At 33.9% G+C, this 27,088-nt stretch overlaps 1 protein-coding gene across 2 annotated transcripts in view; it reads left to right on the top strand.

Moving 5' to 3' along the window:
- KPNA5 (karyopherin alpha 5 (importin alpha 6)) overlaps positions 1 to 21,698 on the top strand; it is a 52,560-nt gene extending 30,862 nt beyond the window's left edge. For both annotated transcript variants that reach the window (XM_012002339.1, XM_012002340.1), the window contains 7 exons: positions 3,329 to 3,428; positions 9,093 to 9,256; positions 11,270 to 11,348; positions 12,725 to 12,850; positions 13,490 to 13,617; positions 16,557 to 16,735; positions 19,096 to 21,698. In XM_012002339.1, the coding sequence (XP_011857729.1) occupies positions 3,329 to 3,428; positions 9,093 to 9,256; positions 11,270 to 11,348; positions 12,725 to 12,850; positions 13,490 to 13,617; positions 16,557 to 16,735; positions 19,096 to 19,283 (964 nt within the window). In that variant the 3' untranslated portion in view covers positions 19,284 to 21,698. The remainder of the gene's footprint in view (positions 1 to 3,328; positions 3,429 to 9,092; positions 9,257 to 11,269; positions 11,349 to 12,724; positions 12,851 to 13,489; positions 13,618 to 16,556; positions 16,736 to 19,095) is intronic.
- The last annotated feature ends 5,390 nt before the right edge of the window (positions 21,699 to 27,088 follow it).

Consider the following 27,088-nt stretch of genomic DNA (forward strand, 5'->3'; position numbering starts at 1 on the left):
CACCATGCCTGGCTAATTTTTTGTATTTTTAGTGGAGATGGGGTTTCACCGTGTTAGCCAGGATGGTCTCGATCTCCTGACCTCGTGATCTGCCTGCCTCGGCCTCCCAAAGTGCTGGGATTACAGGCGTGAGCCACCGTGCCCGGCCCCTGCATTTTACTTTTAAGTCATGTAGGGAAAAAAAGAGGATTTACAAACCAAAAATTCTGTAATACTAGCTCTTAGAGTTACCTATGTAGCTATCTTTAGCAGTATTCTTTATTTCTTTGTATGGTTTTGAGGTATTGTTTATTGCCCTTTCATTTCAGCATGAAGGATTCCCTTTAGCTCTTCTTGTAAAGCCAGTCTGCTAGTGATGCCTTTCCTCAGCTTTTGCTCATGTAGGAATCTCACTTTCTCCTTCTGTTTGGAAGGATTGTTTTGCCAGATATTCAAGTCTTGGTTGAGAGTTTCTTTCAGCACTTTGAATATGTCATCCCATTGCCTCTGTCCTTCATGGTTTTTGATGAGAAATCAGCTATTGGTCTTTATGTGGAATCTTTGTATGCTATGGGTCACTTCTCTCTTTTTGTTTTCAAGATTCTGTCTTTGTCTTTTGATTACGTGTGTCTTCATGTGTATCTCTTTGAGTTTATCCTTAGAGTTTATTTTGCTTCTTGGATGTGTAGATTCATTTCTTTTATAAAGTTTGAAAAGTTTTCAATAATTATTTCTTCACATATTCTTTTCACTCCTTTTCTTCTTGGATTTCCATTATGCATATATTGGTATACTTGATGGTATTTTGCAGCTTTCTTAGATTGTGTTCATTTCTTGTCATTCTTTTTCTTTCTGCTCCTCGGTTTGAATAATTTCAGTTAACCTATCTTAGGGTTGTGGATTCTTTCTTCTCCCTGCTCAATCTGCTGTCATACCCCTCTAGTGAATTTTTAATTTCAGTTTTATACTTACAGCTTCATAATTCCTATTTAGTTCCTTTTTATAATGTCTGTTTCCATAGTGATGATTCTGTATTTGTTGAGACATTGTTTTTATAGTTTTCTTTAGTTTTTTTGTGCATAGGTCCTTTAGCTGTTTTGAGTGTATCAGACAATGAATTTAAAATCTTTGCATAGTAAATCCAATGCCTGTGATTTCTCAGGGAAAATTTCTTTTAATTTATATATTTCACTGTTAATGGACTACACTTTTAAAATTTCTTTGCATGCCTTATAATTTCTTGTTGAAAAACTGGATTGATTATTGTAACTGTGGAACTATGGAAATCAGATTCTCCTGTCTTTCCAGGTTTTCGTGTTGCTCCTTGTTGTAGTTATTTATTTGGGGACTTTTAAAATTAATTTTATAAAGCCTGTATTCCTTGTCATGCGTGGTCTCTGAAATCTCTTTTCCCTTAACTCAGTGGGTAGCTAATTGTTTGACAGCAGAGAGTGCTTTAAATATCTGAAGCCAAAAATAAACAAAAAAAGTCTCCAGGTTTTTAAAGATTGGCCCTGCATTGAGCCACCTCTTCAATGCTTAGTCAGGCTGATTACAGCTGTGACTTAGCACTACTTTACTCCCTGCTGGTGCTAAGTCTAAAGAAAAACTAGAAGTGAAAGCATAGGTCTCTTCATGTTTTTTCTGATTGTAGACTCTGCCCTGGACATGTGCATGGGCCTTCAGATTGTTTTATACATGTGGGAGCTTTTCACATCCCTCATAGCCCAAGTATCTTACTCCCCACCTTTCCAGACAGGTTTTCAATGTGTCCCTTGTTTGCCTCAACTGTATCTTTTGCTCTGGTGTCACATCTCATTCATTTGCCTTTTAATGTTTTTGAGGACCATTCCTTGCTTGCAAAGCTACTTTTCCACCCTGAGAGAATTCCCAGTTATGCAAAACAAAGGCAAGCCCTTTGCATCAGTTTTTCAGGGAGCCTCCAAATAGGTCAGAACAGACAAACACAATTCCTTGGAAACAAGTTCTGCTCTACTCCTTTCAGAACCAGGAACCCACAGTGAGAACTCAGGCTTCTGTCTTAAAGGTTGCTGCCAGGCTGGGGAGGGGGTTGGGTAAGAGTAGGTTAAAATGCTGGAAACCTTTCCTACCAGATTTCAGCCCTTTCCTGGTTAAAAGTTATCTTAGTTGCCATAAACTTTTGACTATCTTCAGAGTTCTAATCAACTTGATTCTGACAGTGTTTGCAAGTTTCTTGGTGTTCCCCCAGGAACAAGCAGCTGTTCTGCACCATATTTGCATATGTCACTCTAAAACGGGGATTTTTTTTAACCTAGGTTCTTTGTACTTCTAGCAGGTTTGTGGAGGTCCTTAGGAGGTTAACAAAATCCTGAAATTGCATGCCAAATTTTGATGTATGTGCTTTTTTTCTGAGGTAAGGATCCATTATGGTCTCAAGGGGGTCCATAATTCTAAAAGTTTCAAGTACTACTATTTTAGGGGATCTCCTATTTAAATATAAATAACTAAAACATAAAGTTATGCTTTGAAAAAAAAACAAACCTGTAAGTAGTAACTCCTTAGGAGCTGAGAAGAAAAATTCTCATTTTAGATACTCAGTTTCTTAGTAGATACCAAGGTTCATTGCAAACCAGGTAAAAAAATACTAAGGACATACTCTGTTAAAAACACAACAAAAGAACTTCCCTTGTCAGTAGGTAATCTTTATATAATTTGAAACTATATTCCTTGCTTTCTGAATTCATATATTATTTTCATGATTAAAAAAATTAATCTGGCCGGGCATGGTGGTTCACGCCTGTAATCCCAGCACTTTAGGAGGCTGAGGTGGGTGGATCACGAGGTTAGGAGTTCAAGACCAGCCTGGCCAAGGTGGTGAAACCTCATCTCTACTAAAAATACAAAAATTAGCCAGGCGCAGTGGCAGGCGCCTGTAATCCCAGCTACTCAGGAGGCTGCAGCAGGAGAATCGCTTGAACCCAGGGGGCAGAGGTTGCAGTGGGCTGAGATCGTGCCACTGCACTCCAGTGTGGGTGACAGAGTAAGACTCTGTCTCAAAAAAAAAAAAAAAAAAAAGAGAAATTAATCTAGTATTCTTTCCTTAATATATATAGAAATAAGTAAATTTCCCATGACATCCTCTTAAGAATTCTTTTAAGAATTCAGATTGTAGATTCAAACTTTAGAAAATAGAACTGTAATATGCTTATTTTGCTTCTGAAAACATAATGAATTTTAGATTCTTTTTTCCTTTTTTACTAGTTTGAATATCTTATAAAATATATTGGAGAGAAATTTTATGTTACGATAGCTGAAGAGGAAAAATGAATGTAAGGTGATAATTCCTTTTTTTCCTTTTTCTTGGCAGGTTATTAACAAATTCAAACAGACTCACAACAACAAGAAATGCTGTGTGGGCCCTCTCAAATTTATGTAGAGGCAAAAACCCTCCTCCAAACTTTAGTAAGGTATGAGTAAAATACACAAATTAAAAAATCTGTTTCCATAAACCTAAGTTTCTATATAATAGCTTTTTGATGTTTAAGGAACTCTGCTTTTTGCTTAGTAATTATTTTCTTTATTGACCATACAATGTTTGCACATATACAATATTCAAAAGCTTTACAATACAAAGGAAGTGTCCCTTGTACTTTTCCTAACACACCTTAAATTCCTGTGCCCAGAGGCAGTCACTGCAACCACATGTATGAAGGAATTGACTTTAGAAATCTTCTAGTCTAGTTCTCTCATTTATAGGAAAATAAGTCCCCAAAAGATTAAATAATTCCTTTAGGTTCTCTAGAAATACAGATGATTAATTAATTCCCAGTTTAGTTTTATTGTTTAAGATGCTGTTAGGAAGGCAGAAAGGGGGTAAATTTTTGGATTACCATTCTACTTCTTTTGAATTTAGTATCTAAATTTAGTATCTAGCACTAAGAGAAGTTTAAACTTTGGTAAAGATCTAGTGATAAAGTTTCTGGGGATAAAAAATAATACATTTGTAATTCACAAAGGTAAATCATGAACTAGTATGCCTTCTCATTTTACTTTTCATTTCATTTCATAAAATATTCAAAAGACATAAACTCAAGAGTTGAGATTTAATAAAAGTAGTAATTTTTATTGTCTGTTCACATTAACTCTTAAATAAAACTGGCTCTTCCCCATCCACTGCCCTTTTAGCTGGAGGTGAAGAATACAAAGATCTGCAGTACATTTTGATACTACTGCTGCGATTTGTGCTGACATGCCAATAGTTTTACCTGCCAGTGTTTTTGTACCTTTAGTGCAAATGTCAACAAAATGAAAAAGACGAATGATGTCTTAGTATTATTATGAAAATAGTTTTGACATCACATATACCCCCAAAAGGGTTTTAGGAATCCCCCAGGGGTCCATGGACCACCCTTTGACAACCACTGTCTTACAACAGTCTCCTTGTAGGTAACTACTTGACTGATTCCCTCATCTTTGTTTGCTTAGAAGTCACATTTTTTATGAGCTCTACTGTTACAACTATTTTTAATAATGTAATCTGTCACTGTGGTGCCAGTGGAAGGTATCCAAGTTACTGGCGGCAAATCCCTATGGGTCTGCAGCAACCTCAATTCTTGCTTCCTCAGAAGAAATAATTCAACTGAGAGCATTAGGTAGTAAAAGGGACCAAGACAAGTTTCAGAGCAGGAGTGGAAGTTTATTTAAAAGGCTTTAGAACAGGAAAGAAAGGAAAGTACTCTTGGAAGGGACCCAAGCAGGCACTGAGGTCAAGTGCCGTGTTTAAATTAACCTTGATCCTAGGACTATAGACTGGCCCCTTTCCCATGATTCTTCCCTTAAGGGTGTGCTGCCTCCATGCCCAGTGCCCTCCTTACCCTTGGGAGGTGAGCATGAGCAGTGTGTTTAGGAAGTTGTATGCATGCCCATCTGAGGCTTTCTTCCCTTTTCCAATAGTGTGCCCCCCCACCCCCGGAAAGTTATTCTCTGCCATTTTGTCTCTTAATGCACATGCCTGAGAAGTTGCATCTCCCTGGTGCCTGCATTCAGTTAACACTTTAGTGCAGCAGGTGAGGATCATCAGGAAATGGCCTCTTCCTGGCACCGGCTGCCAAGTTTATCACTTTTAAAGATGCAATGTGATAATTGCCAAACCATCACCTGACATTCCTAGTGGGTGGGGGAGCAGCCCTCTCATGCCCCGCTTAAGTCCGTGTCTACCTACTGTAACAACTGCTGTCAGCCCATGAGTATACCTGACCTTCTTCGTCTTTACTCTATTTTCTTCAGATCACCTTTTAACATAATATATGTGTTTTTCTGTTTATGTATTTTAATTTTATTATTTATTTATTTATTTATTTTTTGAGATGGAGTCTTGCTCTGTCGTCCAGGCTGGAGTGCAGTGGCGCTATCTTGGCTCACTGTAACTTCCGCCTCCCAGGTTCAAGCTGTTCTCCTGCCTCAGCCTTGAGAGTAGCTGGGATTACAGGCACACGCTACCTCGCCCAGCTAATTTTTGTATTTTTAGTAGAGACGGGGTTTCACCATGTTGGTCAGGCTGGTCTCGAACTCCTGACCTCAGGCAATCTGCCTGCCTTAGCCTCCCAAAGTGCTGGCATTATAAGTGTGAGCCACCACGCCTGACCCTTATATATGTATTTTAATTTTTAAAAATCTTCCACTAAAATGTGAACTCCTAAGGGAAACTTTGTCTGTTGTTTACTTATGTATTCCAAACTTATGAAATAATATCACATTTTGGGGCTTAAGGCTTGTTTGTTAAGTACATTTTCTGTAATTTTATGTGAGAGATTTGTTTTTTAATCATTCACTTTTTTTGAAGTTTTCTTTTTTTTCTTCCTTTTTTTTTGAGATGGAGTTTCGCTTGTCACCCATGCTAGAGTGCAGTGGGGCGATCTTAGCTCACTGCAACCTCTGCCTCCCGGGTTCAAGCGATTCTCCTGCCTCAGCCTCCCAAGTAGCTGGGATTACAGACACCTGCCACCATGCCTGGCTAATTTTTATATTTTTAGTAGAGACAGAGTTTCACCATGTTGGCCAGGCTGGTCTTGAGCTCCTGACCTCAGGTGATCTGCGCATCTCAGCCTCCCAAAGTGCTGGGATTTACAGGCGTGAGCCACCACGCCAGGCTGGAAATTTTCATTTCTACGATCATATTTTATCTTTTCAATAATTAGTTTTCTTACTCTCTGGTTGCTCATCTTTAGGTAGAATTCTATTCTTTTATGGACTCAGCAAATTGTCATATCTAAGGATTTATAGTGTTTTTTGTTTGTTTGTTTTTTGGTGTCTCTGTTTCTTTGTGCTTTTTTTGTTTTGTTTGTGGTTTGTCTTAATCACTTTAATGTTGGAGGCTATCTTCATTTATCTGGTGATCTTTGAACAAATTTCGGAAGAAACTAAAAAGCTGATTGGAAGATGAGTGTATAAATGGACTTCATTGTAGGATAATTGGGCAGCAAAACCATATTTTTTTGAGGAACACTAAATTTCAGTCTCTCTTCAGAGACCATTCAGTTTTTTCAGAGACAGAGTTTCCATTCTCTTGCTGGAAGATGGGTAGATTGGGTTGAGGTATAGAGTAGGTAACATACCTGGCTACTAAATATCCTGCAGCTGGGCACTGTGTCTCATGCTGTAATCTCAGCACTTTGGGAGGCTGAGGTGAGGGGATCGTTTGAGCCCAGGGGTTCGAGGCCAGCCTGGGCAACATTGTAAGAACCTGTCTCTACAGAAAATAAAAAAATTTAGCCGAGTGTGGTAGCACATGCCTGTCCTCCCAGCTACTCAGGAGGCTGAGATGGAAGGATTGCTTGAGCCTGGGAGGTTGAGACAACAGTGAGCTGTGATCATGCCATTGTACCTCCAGCTTGGGCAACAGAGCAAGACCCTGTCTCAAAAATAAAAAATACAAATAATAAACATCTGGGAACTGAGTATTGGAAGAGAGCTAGAGGTTTTCAGTAGTCAGTATGCAGACTTACACTTATCTCCTACTTTCTAGTCTAGTGCTTCATTTCAACCTCCACTGTGCTTTATATCCTAAAGTTCAGTTTCTGTGATTCACATTTTGTTGTCCAGTTTCTCCTTCAAATAAACTTCCAGTCTTTGGTAGCATTGAGAATGCTAGTCACTTACCTTTGTAGTAGGGACCCAAAGTCTAACCTGCTGCTTATTGGATTTTTAATCTCTTCCTCTATTTTAGCACCGTTTCCCCTACTATCTGTGATACCTGATGCCTCTGATTTCTAAGCATTTGGAGATGATGGTGGGGAGATAAATTAGCTTTCTTCTTACTGGTAGTTCCCTCTCCTGGCATTAAGGTTCCACTTTTCTCTCCTGAGTCGGTTACTGTTTCTTTATTCACTTTTGTCTTTATATATTGCGGACAGGATTATTAATGTCTACTGGCTTTTTCAGAGTTAGAATTTGTATTTCTGTTTCTTTTCTTTTTTCCTGAGAAGATACTGGGGCAGAAATGTTTTTACTTTGCTCACTTAATACTGGAAATATGTATTAGTTCATTGTTTTTTAACTCAGTGAAAAGACATATGTCAGCTATATTAATTTTTTTTTAACATACTTTATATTTGCTTTAAAAACCTGATATTTGGCTGGGCATGGTGGCTCATGCCCTGTTATCCCAGCACTTTGGGAGGTTGAGGTGGGCGGATTGTTTTGAGCACAGGAGTTCTAGACCAGCCTAGGCAACATGGTGAAACCCTGTCTGTACAAAAATTAGCTGCGTATGGTGGCTCACGCCTATAATCCCAGCTACTCAGGAGGCTGAGGCTAGAGGATTGCTTGAGCCCAGGAAGTGGAGGTTGTACTCCAGCTTGGGCAACAGAGTAAGACCTTGTCTCAAAAACAAAACAAAACAAAAAAAGAAAAACAAACCCCGGTTTCTCTGTTCAAGGAAGAGGAGGTTGGCAAGGGTGGAAGCTTGATTGTTGGAGAAGGATCCAGTTGTGCTGATTTTATTTGCCCACTAACAGATGGACATACCTATTTTGTAAGCTAACTGATTTGTGTACATGAGTCCTAGGGTCATCTTTAGAGGACAGGCCCAGCAGAGACAGTAACTCCTTTCAGAAGACGATAGTTTATATACTGATAATCTTGAAAATCATCTTTAGAGGACAGGCCCAGCAGAGATGGTAACTGCTTTCAGAAGAGAATGGTTTATATACTGATAATCTTTAAAACAGGGTTAAAGGGAAAAGTCATCTAAAATATTAGAACATTTAAGAAAAATGTCTTCACTTTTTATTTGTGGGGTATATAACATATAACATAGTTCTTTTTTTTTTTTTTTTTTTTAGTAGAGATGGGGTTTGTCCATGTTGGTCAGGCTGGTCTTGAACTCCTGACCTCAGGTTATCTACCCGCCTCGGCCTCCCAAAGTGCTAAGATTACAGGCGTGAGCCACCGTGCCCAGCTTAACATAGTTCTTAACTGAGGAGAAAGACTAAGGGATATGTTAGGTTGCTTATTTTAAAAAAAAAAACAACTTTAAGGAACATAGCATCAATAGTGATCATGGGAGTTAAAAAAAAAGCCAACATTTGAGTGCCTACTCTATGTCAGGCACTGTTCTTAGGTGCTACATGCATTCTTATCAGTGTAATAGTTTATTAATAATGACTTCCACTTGAGTACCCTTCACAAATATATTTATTTTTATACTTTCTGTACCTTAGTTCCTCAAATGATTAGTAGATTTATTTCCAGATAAGTACATGTAATGAGTCAAGTGAGGCTTATTAAAGTTAGATTATATTCTGTGATCCTCATAGCAAACACTTAAGTAGAACTTTTGAACTTCTCAGTTTTGGTGTGCTTTTTTTGTGGGAGTGTGTATGATTTAGACACAGACAAGAGATCCCAAATATTTTACTATTTTTTAAAACAAATTTTACTACATATCTTATTCAATATAAGATTAACAGTAGTCATAATCAGCTTCATATTCATATATCTGATTATAATTTTAAAACAATATAAATTTTTATAACATTAAATTTTTGTTTTAAAATTAATTTCTATATTTTTCTGAGGAAACTTGGCTTTAAATAGGAAAAAATTTAGATATGCTCTTTCTTCCCTTACAGGTTTCACCTTGCTTAAATGTCCTGTCACGACTGTTGTTTAGCAGTGACCCAGATGTGTTAGCAGACGTGTGTTGGGCCCTTTCTTATCTCTCTGATGGACCCAATGATAAAATACAAGCAGTCATTGATTCTGGAGTCTGTCGAAGATTGGTGGAACTTTTGATGTAACTATAAATAATTTATGCTTAGTAATTGTATGATTGGGATTTAAAATGAGTGATTCAAGTAATAGCTTTGTAAATATCTCAAGAGTCACTGTCTTCAGGGAAAATTAAAAAGCTACTGACCCTACACTTAACAGAATAGACACAATCCTAGAAAGTTGACCCTAAAATTTGGAACTTATGTCTTGTAGTTGGGACTAATTATTTTGTAAATGAATTTCCTTAGTTTAATGTGATCTCTTTATGAGTTAGAGAAACTTAATAAGTGTTTATGGAATGCCTGTTATCTGCTAAGGTGTTGTGTGAGACATTGTTAATGAAGTATAGAACATAGTTTCTCCTCTCACAGAACGAATAATCTAGTTTATTTTTCATTATAATAATTAATTTGAGTAAAAATCCATGTAGTGAAAGCCATTTAGTATTTCACCTCTATTAAAGATAACATGTTTCTCTTTGCTGGGCTGTTATAGCTATTTTCCTTAAAAAGAACAGCTTTTCTATACAAAGAAGTTAAAAACATTTAAGAAAACTTGTTTTAAAAAGATGTTGTAACTTCATAACTTCATCTTCTTACCTTCTTTAAAAAATGTATTATCTTCCTTCCTTTCTTCTTTTGTCAAGAAGCCGTTGTAGGGCCAAACAAGGTAGATGGCACAAAGCGAGGTCTGATAAGGAGTTGGGGTCCCAGCATGAGGACAGCATTAGAGGAGGGTGGGCATGCAGGTTCAGCAGGGGGGATCAGGGCCTAAACTTGATAATGACACCCACTGGGGTGAGCAGATAAGCAGACTGGAGCAGGGCTTGGAGCCAGCACATCGTGGGATACCAGTCTAGCTGAGGTAGAAGATTGGCTGGTATAGGGAGGTTAGAAAAATAGAAGCTATTTCTTGTTATCAGAGAATAGAGATAAAAATATGGAAGAGGAGAAAGCCTGAATAATTTAATGATTTTAGATTAGAACTAAAAATATCAGTGTGAACTCATGGCTCTTAACATAGCTAGGTATAGAAGTAAATATATATGTGTGTAAGTGTGTGTGTGCATCCTCTTGAAGGGCCTGGGAGCAGTAACACTTCTACATTAATAAGTTAAGGAAACTGAAGTTCAGATTGAAGTTTCTAAACACTACTCTCCATTAAAAGGAACCATGATTCTTGGAGAAATGACTGGTTTCAGGGGTGGGACTGAGAAAATGTAAGATGAATGCAGGAAGTAATGAGTGCTCAAATAATGGACAGATGTCAAAAGGACACAGAAGCCTATTTGAAGGGGTTCTCACTATCCAAACCTGGGACAATTTGTGCTTTGGAATAAATTATATTAATGTATATTTTATTGAATAAAATACGAAACCCTTAAGTCCACATTAAAGCATGTAGTTGGAATGATAGTATTAGAAATACATCACTGGTAATAATACTAATAATTACCAATACTTCAGAATAAGCATCAAAAGATGCTAAAACTTAGTGGTAAAAGTAGGTTAAGGAGTGGAATTTTGCATTATCTCAAAGTATTTTGTTGCAAAATATTAATTATATTAATTATAAACGGGAAAACGATAATGGTAAAGTGGAAAAGTCTGGCAGACATCATCGTAATTAGTGACCAGAATTCAGTACCAATATAATGGGAAAAAAAAGACTGGGATATAATGAAAAAATTATAGCACTTATGATATCCCCCAGCCAAAGTATATAACCTGGGTCTTAATCATGAAAAACATTGGATAAACCCAATTAACGGGCTTATGATCTTCAAAAATGGCAAAATCATGAAAATCAAGGGAAGACTGAGAAACTATTCTGGAGAGACTGGAGAGACATGAAAACTGGCTGTAGTGAATGATCCTGGATTAGATCCTTTGTTATAAAGGTTATCAGAATAATTAGTAAAACTTCAATGGGATCTTTGGCTGAACACCCTGCAGGAGTTTGTAGTATTTTTGTAACTTTTGTGTACATTTTAAATTCTTACTAGTATTTAGGTTCATGTTTTTATTATTTTTAGGCACAATGATTATAAAGTTGTATCACCTGCATTAAGGGCAGTTGGTAATATTGTGACTGGTGATGATATTCAAACACAGGTGAGTTCAAACTTGAGTATCGTAAGTTGTTAACATAAGGGACTTAAAAAAATTTATGTTTCATACAACTTGATTACATATTAATCAAGATTTTAACATCACCATAATTGTGTGTGTGTCTGTGTCTGTATCTTGGAGGATGGTGAGATGTCAAAGAAGATATGCTGTCAAGATCGACTTCAGCCAGATTTGGGTTACAATCTTATTATTTATTTATTTATTTAGTCAGTTAGTTAGTTAGAGACAAGATATTGCTCTTTCCCCTAGGCTGGGGTGCAGTGGTGTGATCATGACTCACTGCAGCCTTTGCCTCCCTGGCTTAAGCAGTCCTCCCAGCTCAAGCAGTCCTCCCGCCTCAGCCTTCCAAGTAGTTGGGACCACAGGTGTGCACCACCACACCTGGCTAATTTTTTTATTTTTTTAGGGACAGGGTCTTGCTATGTTGCCCAGGTTGGTCTCAAATTCCTGAGCTCAAGCGATCCTCCTACTTTGGCCTCTCGAAGTATGACTTACAGGCATGAGTCGCTATGCCCAGCACAATCTTTCTTGAAGATAGAGAAACTTAAATTATTTAACACGTTGGATTCTCCTTTGTTTACTGCTTTACAGTATATTTTTTATTCTAACTTACATATTTTCTTTCAGTTTTATCCTTTTAAAGGCCTATTTGGATACTAATCAAAGTTATTAAACAGTTGCTCTTTAGTAATTGACAGTTATTCATTTAATATAGCTCTTTAAATGAAAATGCCATTCTAGACATACACTGTAATTTTCCGTTGGATTTCTGGTGCACTGCTCCATACTTCTTCACCAGATGAATTTAATGTAAATCATTGGAGTATTTTGAATATAGGAACATAATTAATCTTGCAATGGAATAAAGAATGTAAAGGGACAATGCAGAATATACTTGTTTACGGAAGAAGAGTAAGATAGTAAAAATTTTTATGAAGCTGATTCTACATGCTAATGTTTTTAATTATTGTAGAATTAGATTTTTTTCAGACTGTATGATATATATATATTTTTCAACAATTCATTTGGCAAAACTAGAGGTTGGATCCTGACCTCAAGTCACCAAATCTTTTTTCAGTTTTATCAGTTGAACTCTTAGAACATTTGTAAATATGAAGGATACACCTCTGATTTTCATTTTATTGGGCTGAGAACAGGACACTTCCTTATAGTGGCATGAGACTAGGTTTATCAATCGCAGTAGTGTAGAAGACAGCAAATTTTCCTTTGGAAGGAATTTCTCCTTTCTTAATTTCATTTTCTAGAATGTTTTTTGTACATCTAAATAATTCATTAGTAGCTTTTCACATAGGTTATTTACTATAAAACTTTTTGTTTCCATTTCTAACTTGTTTTAGGTAATTTTGAATTGTTCTGCATTACCCTGTCTCTTACATTTATTGAGTAGCCCAAAGGAGTCAATTAGAAAAGAAGCCTGCTGGACTGTTTCTAACATCACTGCTGGAAATAGAGCTCAGATTCAGGTAACTACCCTCCAGATCTGAGAGTAGAACAGCAAGGTCTAAGAAACCAGTTTGGACAAAAGTTAACACTTTTTAAATGTTTTTTATTGAGTTACTTAAAAAGATTCCTTTTTAAAAAGATACCGAAAAAGTATTTTAAAGAACATGGCCTTTCCTCCTCTAAAATAATAACATTTACTTGTAGTATTCTAGTGAAATATAGCAAGAGAGTGTGTGTGTGTGTATGTGTTTAGCACAGTGCCTGACACATAATGGTTTGTCTTTAGAAATATATATATTTTTTGCATTAGTTTTAAATAAATTATGCAATAATCTTCCTCTCAAAGCTTTTAATGATTTATTAGGGTCCTATCAAGCTTTTTGTGTCAGTGATTACTTATCCATTTTGATCAGTCACATGCCTTGTGCTTTATCATCTCTAAAATTTATATTTTGTTATTCTCCAGTCTTTAAAAAGCCAATTTCCTATGTAAAAAGAAAAATATTTGAAAGTTTGCTGATAGAATAGAAATTAAAAATTCTTGGAAAAGTATTTCCAAAAACCTTGACATTTTGAAGCCATTGAGTTTCAATATTTTTTTTACTGGTAATATTTTAGAAACAGTGTTTGTACTGATTATATATTTTTCCCCCTCTCAGGCTGTTATAGATGCAAATATTTTTCCTGTTTTGATTGAGATTCTTCAGAAAGCAGAGTTTCGTACCAGAAAAGAAGCAGCTTGGGCTATAACTAATGCGACATCAGGAGGTACTCCAGAGCAAATAAGGTATGATATACACTTTTTAATTGTTTTTTAAATGTAAATGAGACAAAAGTTGAAATAAAACGTATTTTTATTTACTGATGCAACTAAAGTATTATTTCTAAGTCAGTTTGATAATATGAAATGACGGCATGTATTATATCAGTTACTCATTCACAATGGTTTTTTTGTTTTTTTCATTTAAAATATAACATCATTCTCCTTGATAGGCTGCTTATGAAAAATCAGAGATTAAAAATCCATATGGGAACGATCTGTGTTAATTTGTAGAGTACACTGTCATGGGCATTAAATATTTTTTAATCACAAAAATATAGCTTTATTATATAGAAATGGCTAACAAATTTGAATATCCTCTTTAAATAAAAAGTGAAATAGACACTGTTTATATGGTGACGTTCTGCTCCTCATTGACTGTTAGCCTTGCCTATGGATAGTATCTTACTTTTATTTTTCTATACTAGTTACCGTTTTTAAATATTAGCTTTTTGAGTCTAAGCTTTTTAAATTTATTTATTCTGCTGACAATATAAATAATAGGTGCATGGGCTTTTAAGTCAGCCTGATTTCAAATCCTGCTCCTTCAGTAAAAGTTGTGTGGTCTTGACAAAGTCATTTAACCCCTCTAATCTAGTTTCTTCATTTTAAAAAATGAGTTCCAGTAACAAATAGTAATGGTAGTATAGTCGGCCTTCCATATACTTGGGTTTTGCATCTGTGGATTCAACCACCTGCAGGTAAAAAACATTAAAAAAGAAAAAAACAGTAAAAAATGTCAATACAACAATACAAAATAATACAAATTTAAAAACACAATACAACAGTTAGTAACATAGCAATTACATTGTTTTAGGTATTATAAGTAATCTAAAGATGATTTCAAATACATGGAAAGATATGCATAGGTTGTATGCAAATACTATGCCATTTTATATAAAGGAATTGAGCATCTGTGGATTTTGGTATTGAGAGGAAGGGTGTCCTGGAACCAATCTCCGATGAAACTGAGGGACTGTATCTTGATAGTTAAGTGAAATTTATGTCTTTGAAGTGTCAGCACAGTTCCTAAACATATTATTAATAACTAATAGATAATAACTAAGAATAGCTATTATTATTATTTGTAATCATCATAATTTTTATTGTCAGTATTGATTCCTGAATCTCTTTTTTTCATGTACTTTCACTCTTTTTTATCTGACATAGCAAAGTTGCACTTACACCTCTATTAAAAGCTTTACTTCTGCAGAATCGTCTTATTTGGAGGATCCCTCCATGAAACTAGACTTCTTAGAAAATATTTTCTAATGCATATTTGATTTATTTTTCAATTTATAAAACAAGTCAAATTACAATGCTATTTTATAAATCACATGATTTTGAAATCTACCTATTGTTAAATTGTCTTTTATTGCCTTAATTTGTAGTATTATCTTGTTCTCTCAAATTTATATTGGTGTATATTGGTAACATCTGTCTCTGCCTTTTATTTTCTGTTCTCTTTGCTTTAATCAGTATTTCCACTTTGTGTCATGGATACAAGCAGTAATAAATCAAGACCCTTCCTTTGTTCTATTTTGTATTTTTTAAATGCTGATGTTATTTTTATTTTATTAGGGCTGCAAGTTTGTTCACTTGCAAATAGTTGTATTTTTTCAATTAATTTTTGTGGTTATATCTACTCTGTATATTATTCCTTTAATTTATTAGTATGGATCAAGTACCCAAATTGAGATAATTATTTTTCTAACCACTTTAATCATTTCATTAAGTCTGCATATATGGGAAAAGACCTCTTGATCTCAGATTAAGTTCTGCATCCATACCACTAGTTGAGTGCCTACTATTGCCAGTTATTGTGCTAAGTCATTTCAGTTATTGAGCACCAGCAATGTATCAGCTACTTTCATGTATTTTATCTCCTTTAATCTCTTAACTGTGAGGCAGTTATTCATTCAACAGATATTTTTGATCAATTACAGTACAGTATAGGGCAAATGAGTGCTCCAGTGAAGGTATATACATTTTTTTTTAAAGAGGGACAGAAACTTTTATTAAATGTCTATTGTGTTCCTACAACAACTCTCTGAAGTTGGTACTATTATTATTCCCATTTTTAAGATGGGGAAACTGAGACACAGAGTAATTGTTCAAGGTCACAAAACTAATAAGGAGTGGAATTGGGACTTGAAGGCACACAGCCTGCCTTCATAGTATGTTTTTAACCTTTGTACTTAATACGGATTTTTTGCCAAGTGAACAAATCAGTTACTTAATTTACATTATAGAGTACAAAAAACCAGCCAATAACTAGAAAAGGACACGCATTCAGAAATTAATGGAATTTTTTGGTGAATATTATTTATGAAAATTATTCACAAGAGAGCCTGTTTTGTTCGTAGAGGCCTTCTGCGCTTCTGAAACATAGCATATGTTTTAGAACATTAGCTGTGATTGTTTTTATGGGAAATTTTCTCAAGTTTAATTTAGATGTCTTTTCTTTCTTTCCATTTCTGTCTACCCCCTTATGACCTCTGTGTGTGTGTGTGTGTGTGTGTGTGTGTGTGTGTGTGTGGGTTTGCCTTTTTAAAAAAAAACAGAAACCTTTTGAACGTACGTTTAGTGCTCAGATGAGCACCATGAAAAGCAGGCCCAAGTACCAGTTTGTGTGTGTATTTTATAGTCTCTGCAAGACCATTTATTGCTAAGTATGTTAAATCAGAGAATAGTTGAGTAAAGAAAATTTTAAGTTTCCTATGTGAGAATTTAAATATGTGTAATATTTACATTTGTATAAGAATACTTTTTCTTAATTGCTTATATAACATTTCACTATGAAAAATATTTTTGCGTTATTGTTACAAACAGTAACACTTTTGTACTTAAGTCTTTTTAATAAAAATCTTTTTTTCCCATTTCTTCTCTTTTAAATTAATCTGAAGGTATTTGGTAGCCTTAGGCTGCATTAAACCACTTTGTGATCTTTTGACTGTTATGGACTCCAAAATAGTCCAAGTGGCTTTAAATGGACTTGAAAATATTTTACGTCTTGGAGAACAAGAATCTAAGCAGAATGGAATCGGCGTTAATCCATACTGTGCTCTCATTGAAGAAGCATATGGTAAGCAATCAGTTAAAAATTTGCAATTATAGTCAGTTCTTAACTATCTGTCATAGATACTTTCCCCTTCTAGTTCCCTACATTTTTTTTGTTGTAAAAGCAGTATATATTTTTTTAAGTTTTAAAATGTCACCCATAATTTTATTACCCTAACAATTTATTTTTATTATTTACCTTTTTTTACGTTGTCTTTATGCACAAATACTTTACATTGACTTAATTGTATTGTATGTATAGTTTTATGTTCTACTTTTTAACATTTGGAGAAATTTTAAATTTCTACATACTTTTTATTATAATGGCCACATAATGTTATATATATACTATATATAAATATGTAATTTTTTTTTTTTTTTTGAGACACAGTTTTACTCCGTCTCCCAGGCCGGAGTGCAGTGGTGTGATATTGGCTCACTGAAACCTCCGCCTCCCAGGTTCAAGCAATTCATGTGCCTCAGCCTCCTGAGTAGCTGGGATTACAGGTGCATGCCACCATGCCCGGCTGATTTTTGTATTTTTAGTAGAGATGGGGTTTCTCCATGTTGGCTAGACTGGTCTTGAGCTCCTGGCCTCAAGTGATCTGCCCACCTCAACCTCCCAAAGTGCTGGGATTACAGATATGAGCCACCGTGTCTGGCCATAATGTTATATATTGAGTGAAGTTTTAGCCATTTGAATGGAAATTTAACCATAACCTGTTGTTGACCATTAGTTTGTTCCCAGTTTATCACTTTATGTATACCAAAATAAGCATCCTTCTGTGTATAAATTTCTTTCTTTTATGGAATTAATATCCAGGGATAAGTTTTCAGGAATTCAGTGGCTGAGTCTTAGGCACTGACTTCTTTTTAAGCTTTTGATATGTCTTCTCATTTTGCTTTCCAAAGGCCTGTTGCTGACAGAGTTACTGGCATTATATGAATCTATTCTACAACCTCATACTTTTTTTTTTTTTGCAGACTTAGCAGATGTAAAATAGTACACCAAGTTGCTTTTATGTACATTTTTTTGGTTTACTTACTATAGATAGTAGTATGTATTTTTCATGAGTTAGTCTATTTCCTCATCCAAATTGCATATTTATTATACTTTGGTTATCTATTTGACTTTTTTTTTGGTAAAAATTTGAATTTTACTTTATAGTAGTTGATTTTGATACGGCTTTTTCCTAGGTCTGTTTTTTTTTTCAGATCGTCCATTGAGTACATTCTTTTATTTTAATAAAACATCCCATGTTCATTTATGTTTGACGTAAATAACTCAGTCTAATTTTCTATTCTTTCAAAGTTTACAAAGTCATTGCCTCCACAGAGATTTGATGAAAATTAATTTTTTTATTTGCCAAGTTTTAAAAATTAGGTTCTTAAAACTTTTAATCATATGGAATTTATTTTAGATAAGGCATGAATCTAAATTGATTTTCTTTTATTTGCATTAAATATTCACTTTTCTGTATTAAGTCCGCTTACATTGTATGGCTGATTCAGACTTTTACTTTTCATTCTTAAAGCCCATGATATCACTTTGTCTTTCTTTCAAATTATATAACATCACTGGATAAGACATTACATGAATACAAGATTTAGTCATTGATTTAAGAGTATTGTCTTACTACAGTCATTATTTTGACCCCAAGTTAGACTAGGGTTTGAGCTATTCTGTGATCGTATATAGATATGACTTCTTTGCTGCTTTTTTATTCTGTGATAATCTGATTGAAGTGGTTTATCTGTAATTAAATGAAATATGTTTTCAGCACTACCCAGACTTATGTGTGGAGCTTTTTCTGATAAGCAGTAAAATCTATTGCTATAGATTCTCGTCATCCTTTCAAAATGAGGCCTTTCAGTTTCAATTGTAGATTGTAATTCTGTTAAATCATACAGTAGCTGTATGTTTTTTATTGTATGGGTTTGCAGATTTTACACATTTATTTCATACTGATATTCTCTGGCTCAGCATGTTTTAGTTTCTTCATTTAATTTGTTTTGTTGCTTTCCCTTTTTGCGCTATGTTAGTTGCTCTAGAAAGGACCTGTGGAGTTACTTTATCTAAAACTGCCATTTTACAGTTGAGAAACAGAAGAACTGAACTTACCTGGCCAAGATCACACACCTAGCAGGGTGGTGTCTGTGATCTTACTCCCAGGCCTGTGGTCCTTCTTCATATCACACTGCCACGTACTCTCATTCTTGAAGTATAAACCATAAGTGATGGCTATCAATATGTGCAACAATTTGATTAAAATAGCAGTCCCATTGCCAGTGAGGTGATAGATGATGTTCATTTATTATTTTGATTTAAACATATATTGAAATTGTAGTAACAATTTGTTTTTATATATATGCTTTGTATAATAGGTCTGGATAAAATTGAGTTTTTGCAAAGCCATGAAAATCAGGAAATTTACCAGAAGGCATTTGATCTGATTGAACATTACTTTGGTGTAGAAGAAGATGACCCCAGCATTGTACCTCAGGTGGATGAAAACCAACAACAGTTTATATTTCAGCAGCAGGAAGCACCAATGGATGGATTTCAACTTTAACATACTGGAGGAAGAAAAATCTATGGCTAAAAAGGGTAGCTTCAGGTAACTCCTCTTTGTTGCCAGCGTCAGTAAGAATGTTTCTTTTTTTACATAGAACAGAAAAGAGAATTTGGTGCACTTTTAGAAAGCAAAATGAAACAAAAATTTCCATTCAGATGCAATCTTTCATTGTAGTTTGTTGTTGTTTTAGTTTTGTTGTTGTTGTGCCTGTATTTATATCTTCTATTGTTTGAATTTTTGTATCTATTTGTGAATAATTGAATATGCAATTATTTAGTAATTTAAGCTTGAAAAGGAGAACTTTGGTGAAGTATTACTTAGTGATTCTGAATTTTTTCAAGCATTCTTGGAAACTGCACATTAGCAGTAAACCTATTGATAATTGCATTTTGGCAGTAAGTCTTACATACCCAATCTCTACTAAATCTACCTCTATCTTGAAGCAGAAATAAAAACAGAAAAGCTTCAGAAGCATGAAATAATGCAAATGCTAAATTAGAATGTGAAAGTATTTATTACCTTAAATTATATATATCACTGTGCTGTAGGTTATACTTTGCAAAAAATTGCAACAGAATACCTATAAAATTTATTTATAAAACAGAAGAAATATTGTACTGATAATCCATTCAAATGTGGCAATTGTGAAGAGAGAAGCTGTTCTTCATGTTGAACACATAAAAAGATTACAAAACATTTAAATATTTCTGTTTTTAACATATAAGTGCTACGTATATTAGTATATTTTGTATTTCAACCAAATATGCTACCATTTTTGAAACAGTGTTTGTTTTTCACTCATTGTTTTAAAGATCATCATGAAAGAGATGTCATCATGAATCTAAAGTAGTGCTGCGTATCTAAAATAATAACTAATTATTTCTCTGATTTTTCAGAGCAGTAATTGAAAAGTTTCATTTTCTATATAATAGTAAGTTTAGGTACTTGAATGACAAAATTATCCTGAAGAAATAACTTTATTATGTGTTAAATTTTATTAAATACGTTTAACATTTGGATGCTAAATGATGATGATAATGAAAATTGCTAAAGATTCTTTAATATGGTTCAAATCTATGATAGACTTTTTTCTTTTAGTAATACTCGGAGGGTCATACTGCTGCTTGTTATGAATCATAGATTACATTCATGTCAGATTGGTCAATATGTATGTTTTATGATTTAACAGCAAAAACCTCTTCAAACTGAAAATTTAAAAGAAAGGTTTCAATAGAAAAATTATATATATATTTATTTATACATATATATGTGTGTTCGTTACTCTCACAGTTCAGCTACTGTTGAACTCAATCTTTTAATTTATAGTTATACATAGGCTCTTTACGTGTCCAATTATATACCTAGAACACTTACTTAAAACTTAGTTTACAACTCTTTTTAAGATGAGAACTAAGGCAATTTTGATATGATTCATGGTCTATTCTTTAAAGAAAGATTTCATTTATGATAGTATTTGTAATGTTTCTGCTGGAAATCAGAGGCACGTTCCAAGAGGAAAATGTATATAGGAGTACTTTTAAAGAATATATCACTTTGTAAATTACATATCATGAAACTAAGCTTTTGACAAGACACTTAAAACCTACAGGTGTAAAATACAGGTTTAAATGGTGTTCGTAATGCTGAGTGCATCAGCCAGCCCTTTTTTATTATTAAGTAGAAGATTGTATCTGTGCCCCTTTTTTCATAGTGGAAGGTATATAGTTGAGTATAAAATGATTTCCTTTTGCATTATCTGTATTAAAAAAACAGGGTAGTTACATTAAAGCTTACCAAATTGATGGTGATTTATCAGATAAACATTTTTGTGGTGCAGATGGTTCTGTATGCGGTGACAGGGTATTCTACTCTTTCTAGTCAATTAAAATTGATAATGCAGCATGATTCATAAACTGACCAGCTGTGCCTCCTTTTATTTTGAGGACCCTGTAGTCACTATAATAAATTTCTAAGCCAAATTTTTCAAACAAAATAGTTCTTATAGAAGGAAAAATAATATATGTGTGTGTGTTCATGCATACACACAGAATGACCTATGAAAGGGAACTTAAATTTTGCCGGTAAAACAAACATATCTCTACAGACTGTAATTATACTTTATAAGCATTTAAATACAGTTATATTTATTTCCTTGAATATATTACTTGGGTAATTAATTTTATATTTGATTGCAAAGAGCACTATATAGCAGCTGGGACCAGCTCTTGACTTGGCTTGACTTGGCTTATTGATGAGTTTATTGGATCAAGACTAACAAATAGTTTGTTATTAAAATTCTACAAAAATATAGCTACTCTTTTCAAGTATACCATTTAAAACATTTCATCAGGCAGAGCCCTGACCAGGAAAAAAGAAAGAAAGAAAGAAAAAAAATAAAATGCTCCAAAATGTATTTTCGTTAGTCTTCACTGGCCCTTGTGGGGGGAAAAAATACTTTTTTAACTTGTTTTTCTAAGATTTGTTATGTTTATATCCAAGATAAACTATGCCAAAAAGTGTTATAAAGAGGAATGCATGTAGCATCAATGCAAATATCAAGAAAATACTTGAAAGAGTCCTTTTCATTTATTTAATTAAATTTGGTGTTTTATTTTTGTCTGAATCTGAATTTCTCCTATTTAATCTATGCAATTATGCTTGTTTTATATTTATAAGCACTTGACTGACTGGTGTGGTCTTTTTACTATGTTTTATTTCAAAACGTTGTTTTAAGTGATAGTGTTCTTAAATTTTAGTGTCATTTGTTCAACTTACTGGTAACACCAGAACAAGAAAGCAAAAAAGTAATAAATTCTGCTGGCACGGAACTGACATATCATTTGGTAACTGTAAAACCTATTTGCAGTTAAAGGTTGATTTATTGGATAAAGGACTAAAAGAAGCATATATTACCTTTGCCTTTATATTTTTTTCTTCTTTTAAGACGGAGCATTATGGAAAAATAAATATAAAAAAGTCTTAGCGAATTTTTGTTGCGGTTCTCAATTCAGCAATCTACTGGCTGCTTGTGAAACTGTGAAATCAAACTGTTCTTAACCTTTATTCATTACATGGTTTTATGAAATGTGACATTTTAGGAGCCAATATAATAGAGCTCTAAAAGGATAGTATATCTTTAAATTCTGACTGGGGAGTAAGAAGAGAAGATATTCTTACCCTACTAAATAAACCAACTTTTGAGCAGTATGCAATATTATGAAATGTTACAACACTATATTAACAAATAATAAAATATTTTAAAATTGCATTTATATAAATGTGTCCATTTCATTTTTTCTTAAGATTGTTGTTTCCTAACAGAACAAAGACAGATGCTATTATTGGTTAAAAATCCATTTACTTTCTAAAACCAACAAAGGAGAAAAAATAGAATTATAAAAAATAGCTCATCCAAAACTAGACAGAAAAAGAGAAAAAGCAAATGAAGATGGAACAAATAGCAAGATAGATCAAACCCAGTTATATCAGTAATCACAGTAATTACTAATGATTTAAACATGCCAATTAAAGTGCAGAGGTTATCAGTTTTAATAAAAAAGTAAGGCCGTATTTTACCTCTAAGAAAACATTTTCAAGAAGCAAATTGGTGAAAAGTGAAAGGATGGAAAAAAGATATACCATGCTATCACAAATCAAAAGCAAATTGGAGTGGCCATATTAATATCAAAGTACATTTCAGAGCAAGGAATATTTATTGCTGGAGATAAAGAGTGTCATTTGATAAAGGGATCAATTCATGATAGTCAAAATGTAGAAACAAATGTTCATCAGCCAATGGATAAATAAAATGTTATATTCATAAAATGGGATATTACTCAGTAGTAAAATGAAATACGGATATATAGTACAACATGGGTGAACATTGAAAACATTAGGCTAAGTGAAAGAAACCAGATTCCATTTATATGAAATGTTCAGAATAGACAAATCTATAGAAACAGACATAAATTAGTATCTAGGACTGGGGAAAGTTGGAAATGGGAGGTGACTGGGTACAAAGTTTCTTCTTTGGGCAATAACAATATGATTTTCTAATAAATTCATAGAGATATGCTGCCATCACCATAAGCAAAAGTTCACCTTTTCACTGGCACTAGCCATATTTCAAGTGCTCAGTAGGGAGTGCAAGGCTACAGTATGTTTTTTAAATTACATGCCAGTAACACAAAGTTTTAAACGCATATTTTACACCCCAAAGCAACCAATTCTTGTTCTTGGAGTTAGCTGAGCTTCCTAGGATCCATGGATTTATGGTTTTTATCAGATTTGGAAACACAGCAATTATTTAAACATTTTTTCAATTCCAATTCTACTTAGTCTGCCTGAAATACTCACACAGCTTATTAATGCTTTGCTTATTTTTGGTTATTTTTCATTTTGTCTAGTTTTCATTGCTTCATCTTCAAGTTCACTAGTCTTCTGTTGTGTCTGGTCTCTTAATTCCATTAGTGTATTTTTTATATCAGACATTGTGTATTTTATCTTTAAAAATTCAATTTGGATCTGTTTTATATCTTCCAGTTTTTATCATAGTCAGGCTTTCCTCTGCTGGCTTGAGCACAGCAAGTATAACAATAATAGCTATTTGAATGGCCTTGCTACTAATTCTGTCATTTCTTGGTCTGTTTCTGTTTATTGATTTTTTTATTATGGGTAGTATTTTTCATTTGCATGCATTTACATGTTTGGATATTGAATTTCCCATATTCTTCTTAACACAAGTTACTAGGGGAAAAAATGTGAACATTCAAAGGATTGCTTTTAAACTTTGTAAGGCAGGCACAGACAACATTTATTTTACTGCTGAGTCAGTACCATTCCGAGTACTCTATTACCCTATGAATTACAAGGGATTTTCACTTTGGCTAGTGGAACTTAAACTGTTCCTGATCATTGTGGGCTCCAGACATTTTTTCCCCTTGTGCTTTCAGGTGGTTCTTTAGAAGGCCTTGGGTAGCAGTCACATGTGGTCAACAATACTCAGCTGAAGACTCAAGGGGAATCCTCTGCAGATAATCTGGAGCAATCTGTAGTTTTGTCACATTTGGTACTCTACCTTGTGAACTCTAGTTTTGTCCTCCGTGGCTTCCTAACTCTTTCTCCCCAACTTAGAGACTTCGTAGCTATACCTGGATTTCCCTTCCTTGCCCGGCAATTGTGAAACTCTAGGCAGTAAGAGACAGAGCAGTCATAGGGCCCAGCTAATTTGCTTCCTCTGTTTAGCAGATCATGGTTCCTCATTATCTGATGTCTAATGTCTGGAAACTATTGTTTCTTGTTTTTGTCCTGCTCCCTATTACTCTAGTTTGGCTTAAAGCAGAAGTTAGCATACCAATCCATGTTCTTTTTTAAAATCTCTGTTTAATGTGCGCTTTTATCATTTTTCATATTGTTTTCTTTGTGCCTTTTTGTCTCAATAACTCTTGCTGAATTCAGTTATAGTGATTATAGTCTTTACTTATTTCCTTAGTTTTTGCTCTTAATTTTACAATTTCCAATCTTTTATTCTCTTTGGATTTATTCTTAAGTCTTTCCCTAATTTCTTAAAGTTGTTAAATGTTTAATTTGAGAAGGCTAAAAATTTACCTTGAAGTACCATTTCAGCTGCATTCCACAAATTATTCAGCTCTAAGTATTTTAAAGTTTATGATTTATTCATGACCTATGAATCATATAGAAATGTGCTTTTAAATTTCAGACCTTAAAAATATTATGCCACTAACTTCTAAGTTGTGATGTGACTACATGAGTTTGAAATTCATTGATATTTGCTTTATGATCTGGTATGTGTTGGTTTTAGTGAAATGGCCCATGTGTGTAAGAAAAGAATGTGTTTTGTTAATTGATTCATGTCTTTTACATACCAGTCTGTTTAATTCATCAGTTTTTAATTCGCCAGTTTGTAAGAGAAGTGTGTTAAAATCTCCCAAGATGATTGGTCAATTTTGAATTTTCCGTATAGTTTTGATAATTTTTTTATGTTTTATATATTTTTTATATTATTTTGTGCATAGAAATTAAGAATTATGTCTTTTTTTTAAGGTTCAGATGAGAATTTGTACATTTATGTGCTAAAAAAACAGAACAATAGTTGATATTTTCAGAGTACTTGACAAGCGAATTTTAACAAAATAGTTGAAACTTAATTGAAAATGTTTTCCCTTTGGTCTTTGTGGTGGAAATGACAGACTTTTTCATTGAAGGATGAGGACACAGCAGCCATATTATGCCAAGATGAAAAATATCATGATCATATTGAAAGGGAAGCATGGGCTTCCCTGGTGAAGTCTTCTGAACCAATGCACCAGAGAATGCCTACCATCCAAAAAAGCAGTCAGTCGATGGAAAAGAAGATTATTAAACCTTTGTTCTGGGATTTACTGTTAAAAAACAAACAAAAAACAACAAAAAAGATGAGATAGGAAACAGTGAAGGAAATGATTTAACTGAAGGGAAACAAGATTTTTGTTTTTAAAGCATTGTTCTTAATCCCCATGACTGTCCTTCAGTCACAATTCCAGAATAAAAGAATCTACTATGTGTATTAATGTTTTATGCTTTTTATGAAACAGCCAAGTCTTTTATTTTCCCCCTTCTTGAACCGCAGGAGTAACTATCTCTTCACCTAATACAAGTGCTGGTCATAAATACACAAAAAACTTGTGTTTATCATGCAAACCACTAGCACCAATAAATTTTATTTGTTGCAATTTAATGTCAAATAACATTACTGGGTAAATAATTTTTTATATACACATACTAAAACACAAATGCAGATTTATGGATCAACAGTTATTCTTTTTCCTGTGCATATGGTAATTCATTAACATTGCCTCAGAAAGATAATAGAATACACGTGTGTATAGAATATACATTCATACATACATAAACACGTGATATATATAGTTTTTAACAAATACACTGGCCATTACCCATTCCACTTGAAAAGATATGTGTGAACTACTTCATGAAATGTAGACAGGAGTATCAAGAACCACAAGTTTCTATCGATAATAGACATCTAAAACGTCTATGGAGAAAGTTTTTTTTAAATAAACATATTTAACCCAAAGTACAAGTCATTTTTGGAAATCCCTCTACCACATAACACAATTCTCCTTCATTTGATACTGATTTCTGTTGTACTAACCGCAGGATATTTTTTATATACTCAACAGAATAAGACACACAAAAATAGACTTAAATATTGGTGTGTTTTAAAACTATCACATCTTTGAAAGCACTACTTGAACTTACCTACTTTATTTTATGTCTCACTGTGCCCTAAGAATTTTGATGTATCACATGAAGAGAAGACACCAATTTAAAAAGTTCAACAAATAGGAAAATCCTATCAGTATAAAAATTTAAAATACTGACTTTCTAGCTCAGTAATTTGTCACAGCTTACTGTATTTAAGTGAATATCTATTCCTGCTTGCATCTTAGAGTGGGATTTAAACATTTTCAAAGGATAATCCTTCAATATTGTATTTTGAAGCATATATATTAAGGAAAATTTACAGCTATCACAACCCTTTTTCTGTGTGAAAGTTGAGGACAATTTATATAAATAATATTCTGTTATGTAAGAAGGGATATTCCAGTTGTACCCATAAAACTGTCAAATCTATCCTAGTGCTGGGGATTTGCCACTAAGTTTTTTGTTGGAATTGGGAATTATACTGGTTACTTTAAAAGGGGAAAAATCCTTTTTTTTAAAAATGAACAAACACCCCTTTTTATTATTCTCCCTAGAGTCTATGTTTTGAAAGATGTCAA

This window comes from Mandrillus leucophaeus, unplaced genomic scaffold (assembly GCF_000951045.1).
Source record: "Mandrillus leucophaeus isolate KB7577 unplaced genomic scaffold, Mleu.le_1.0 Scaffold683, whole genome shotgun sequence".
In the NCBI taxonomy this organism is placed as follows: Eukaryota; Metazoa; Chordata; class Mammalia; order Primates; family Cercopithecidae; genus Mandrillus; species Mandrillus leucophaeus.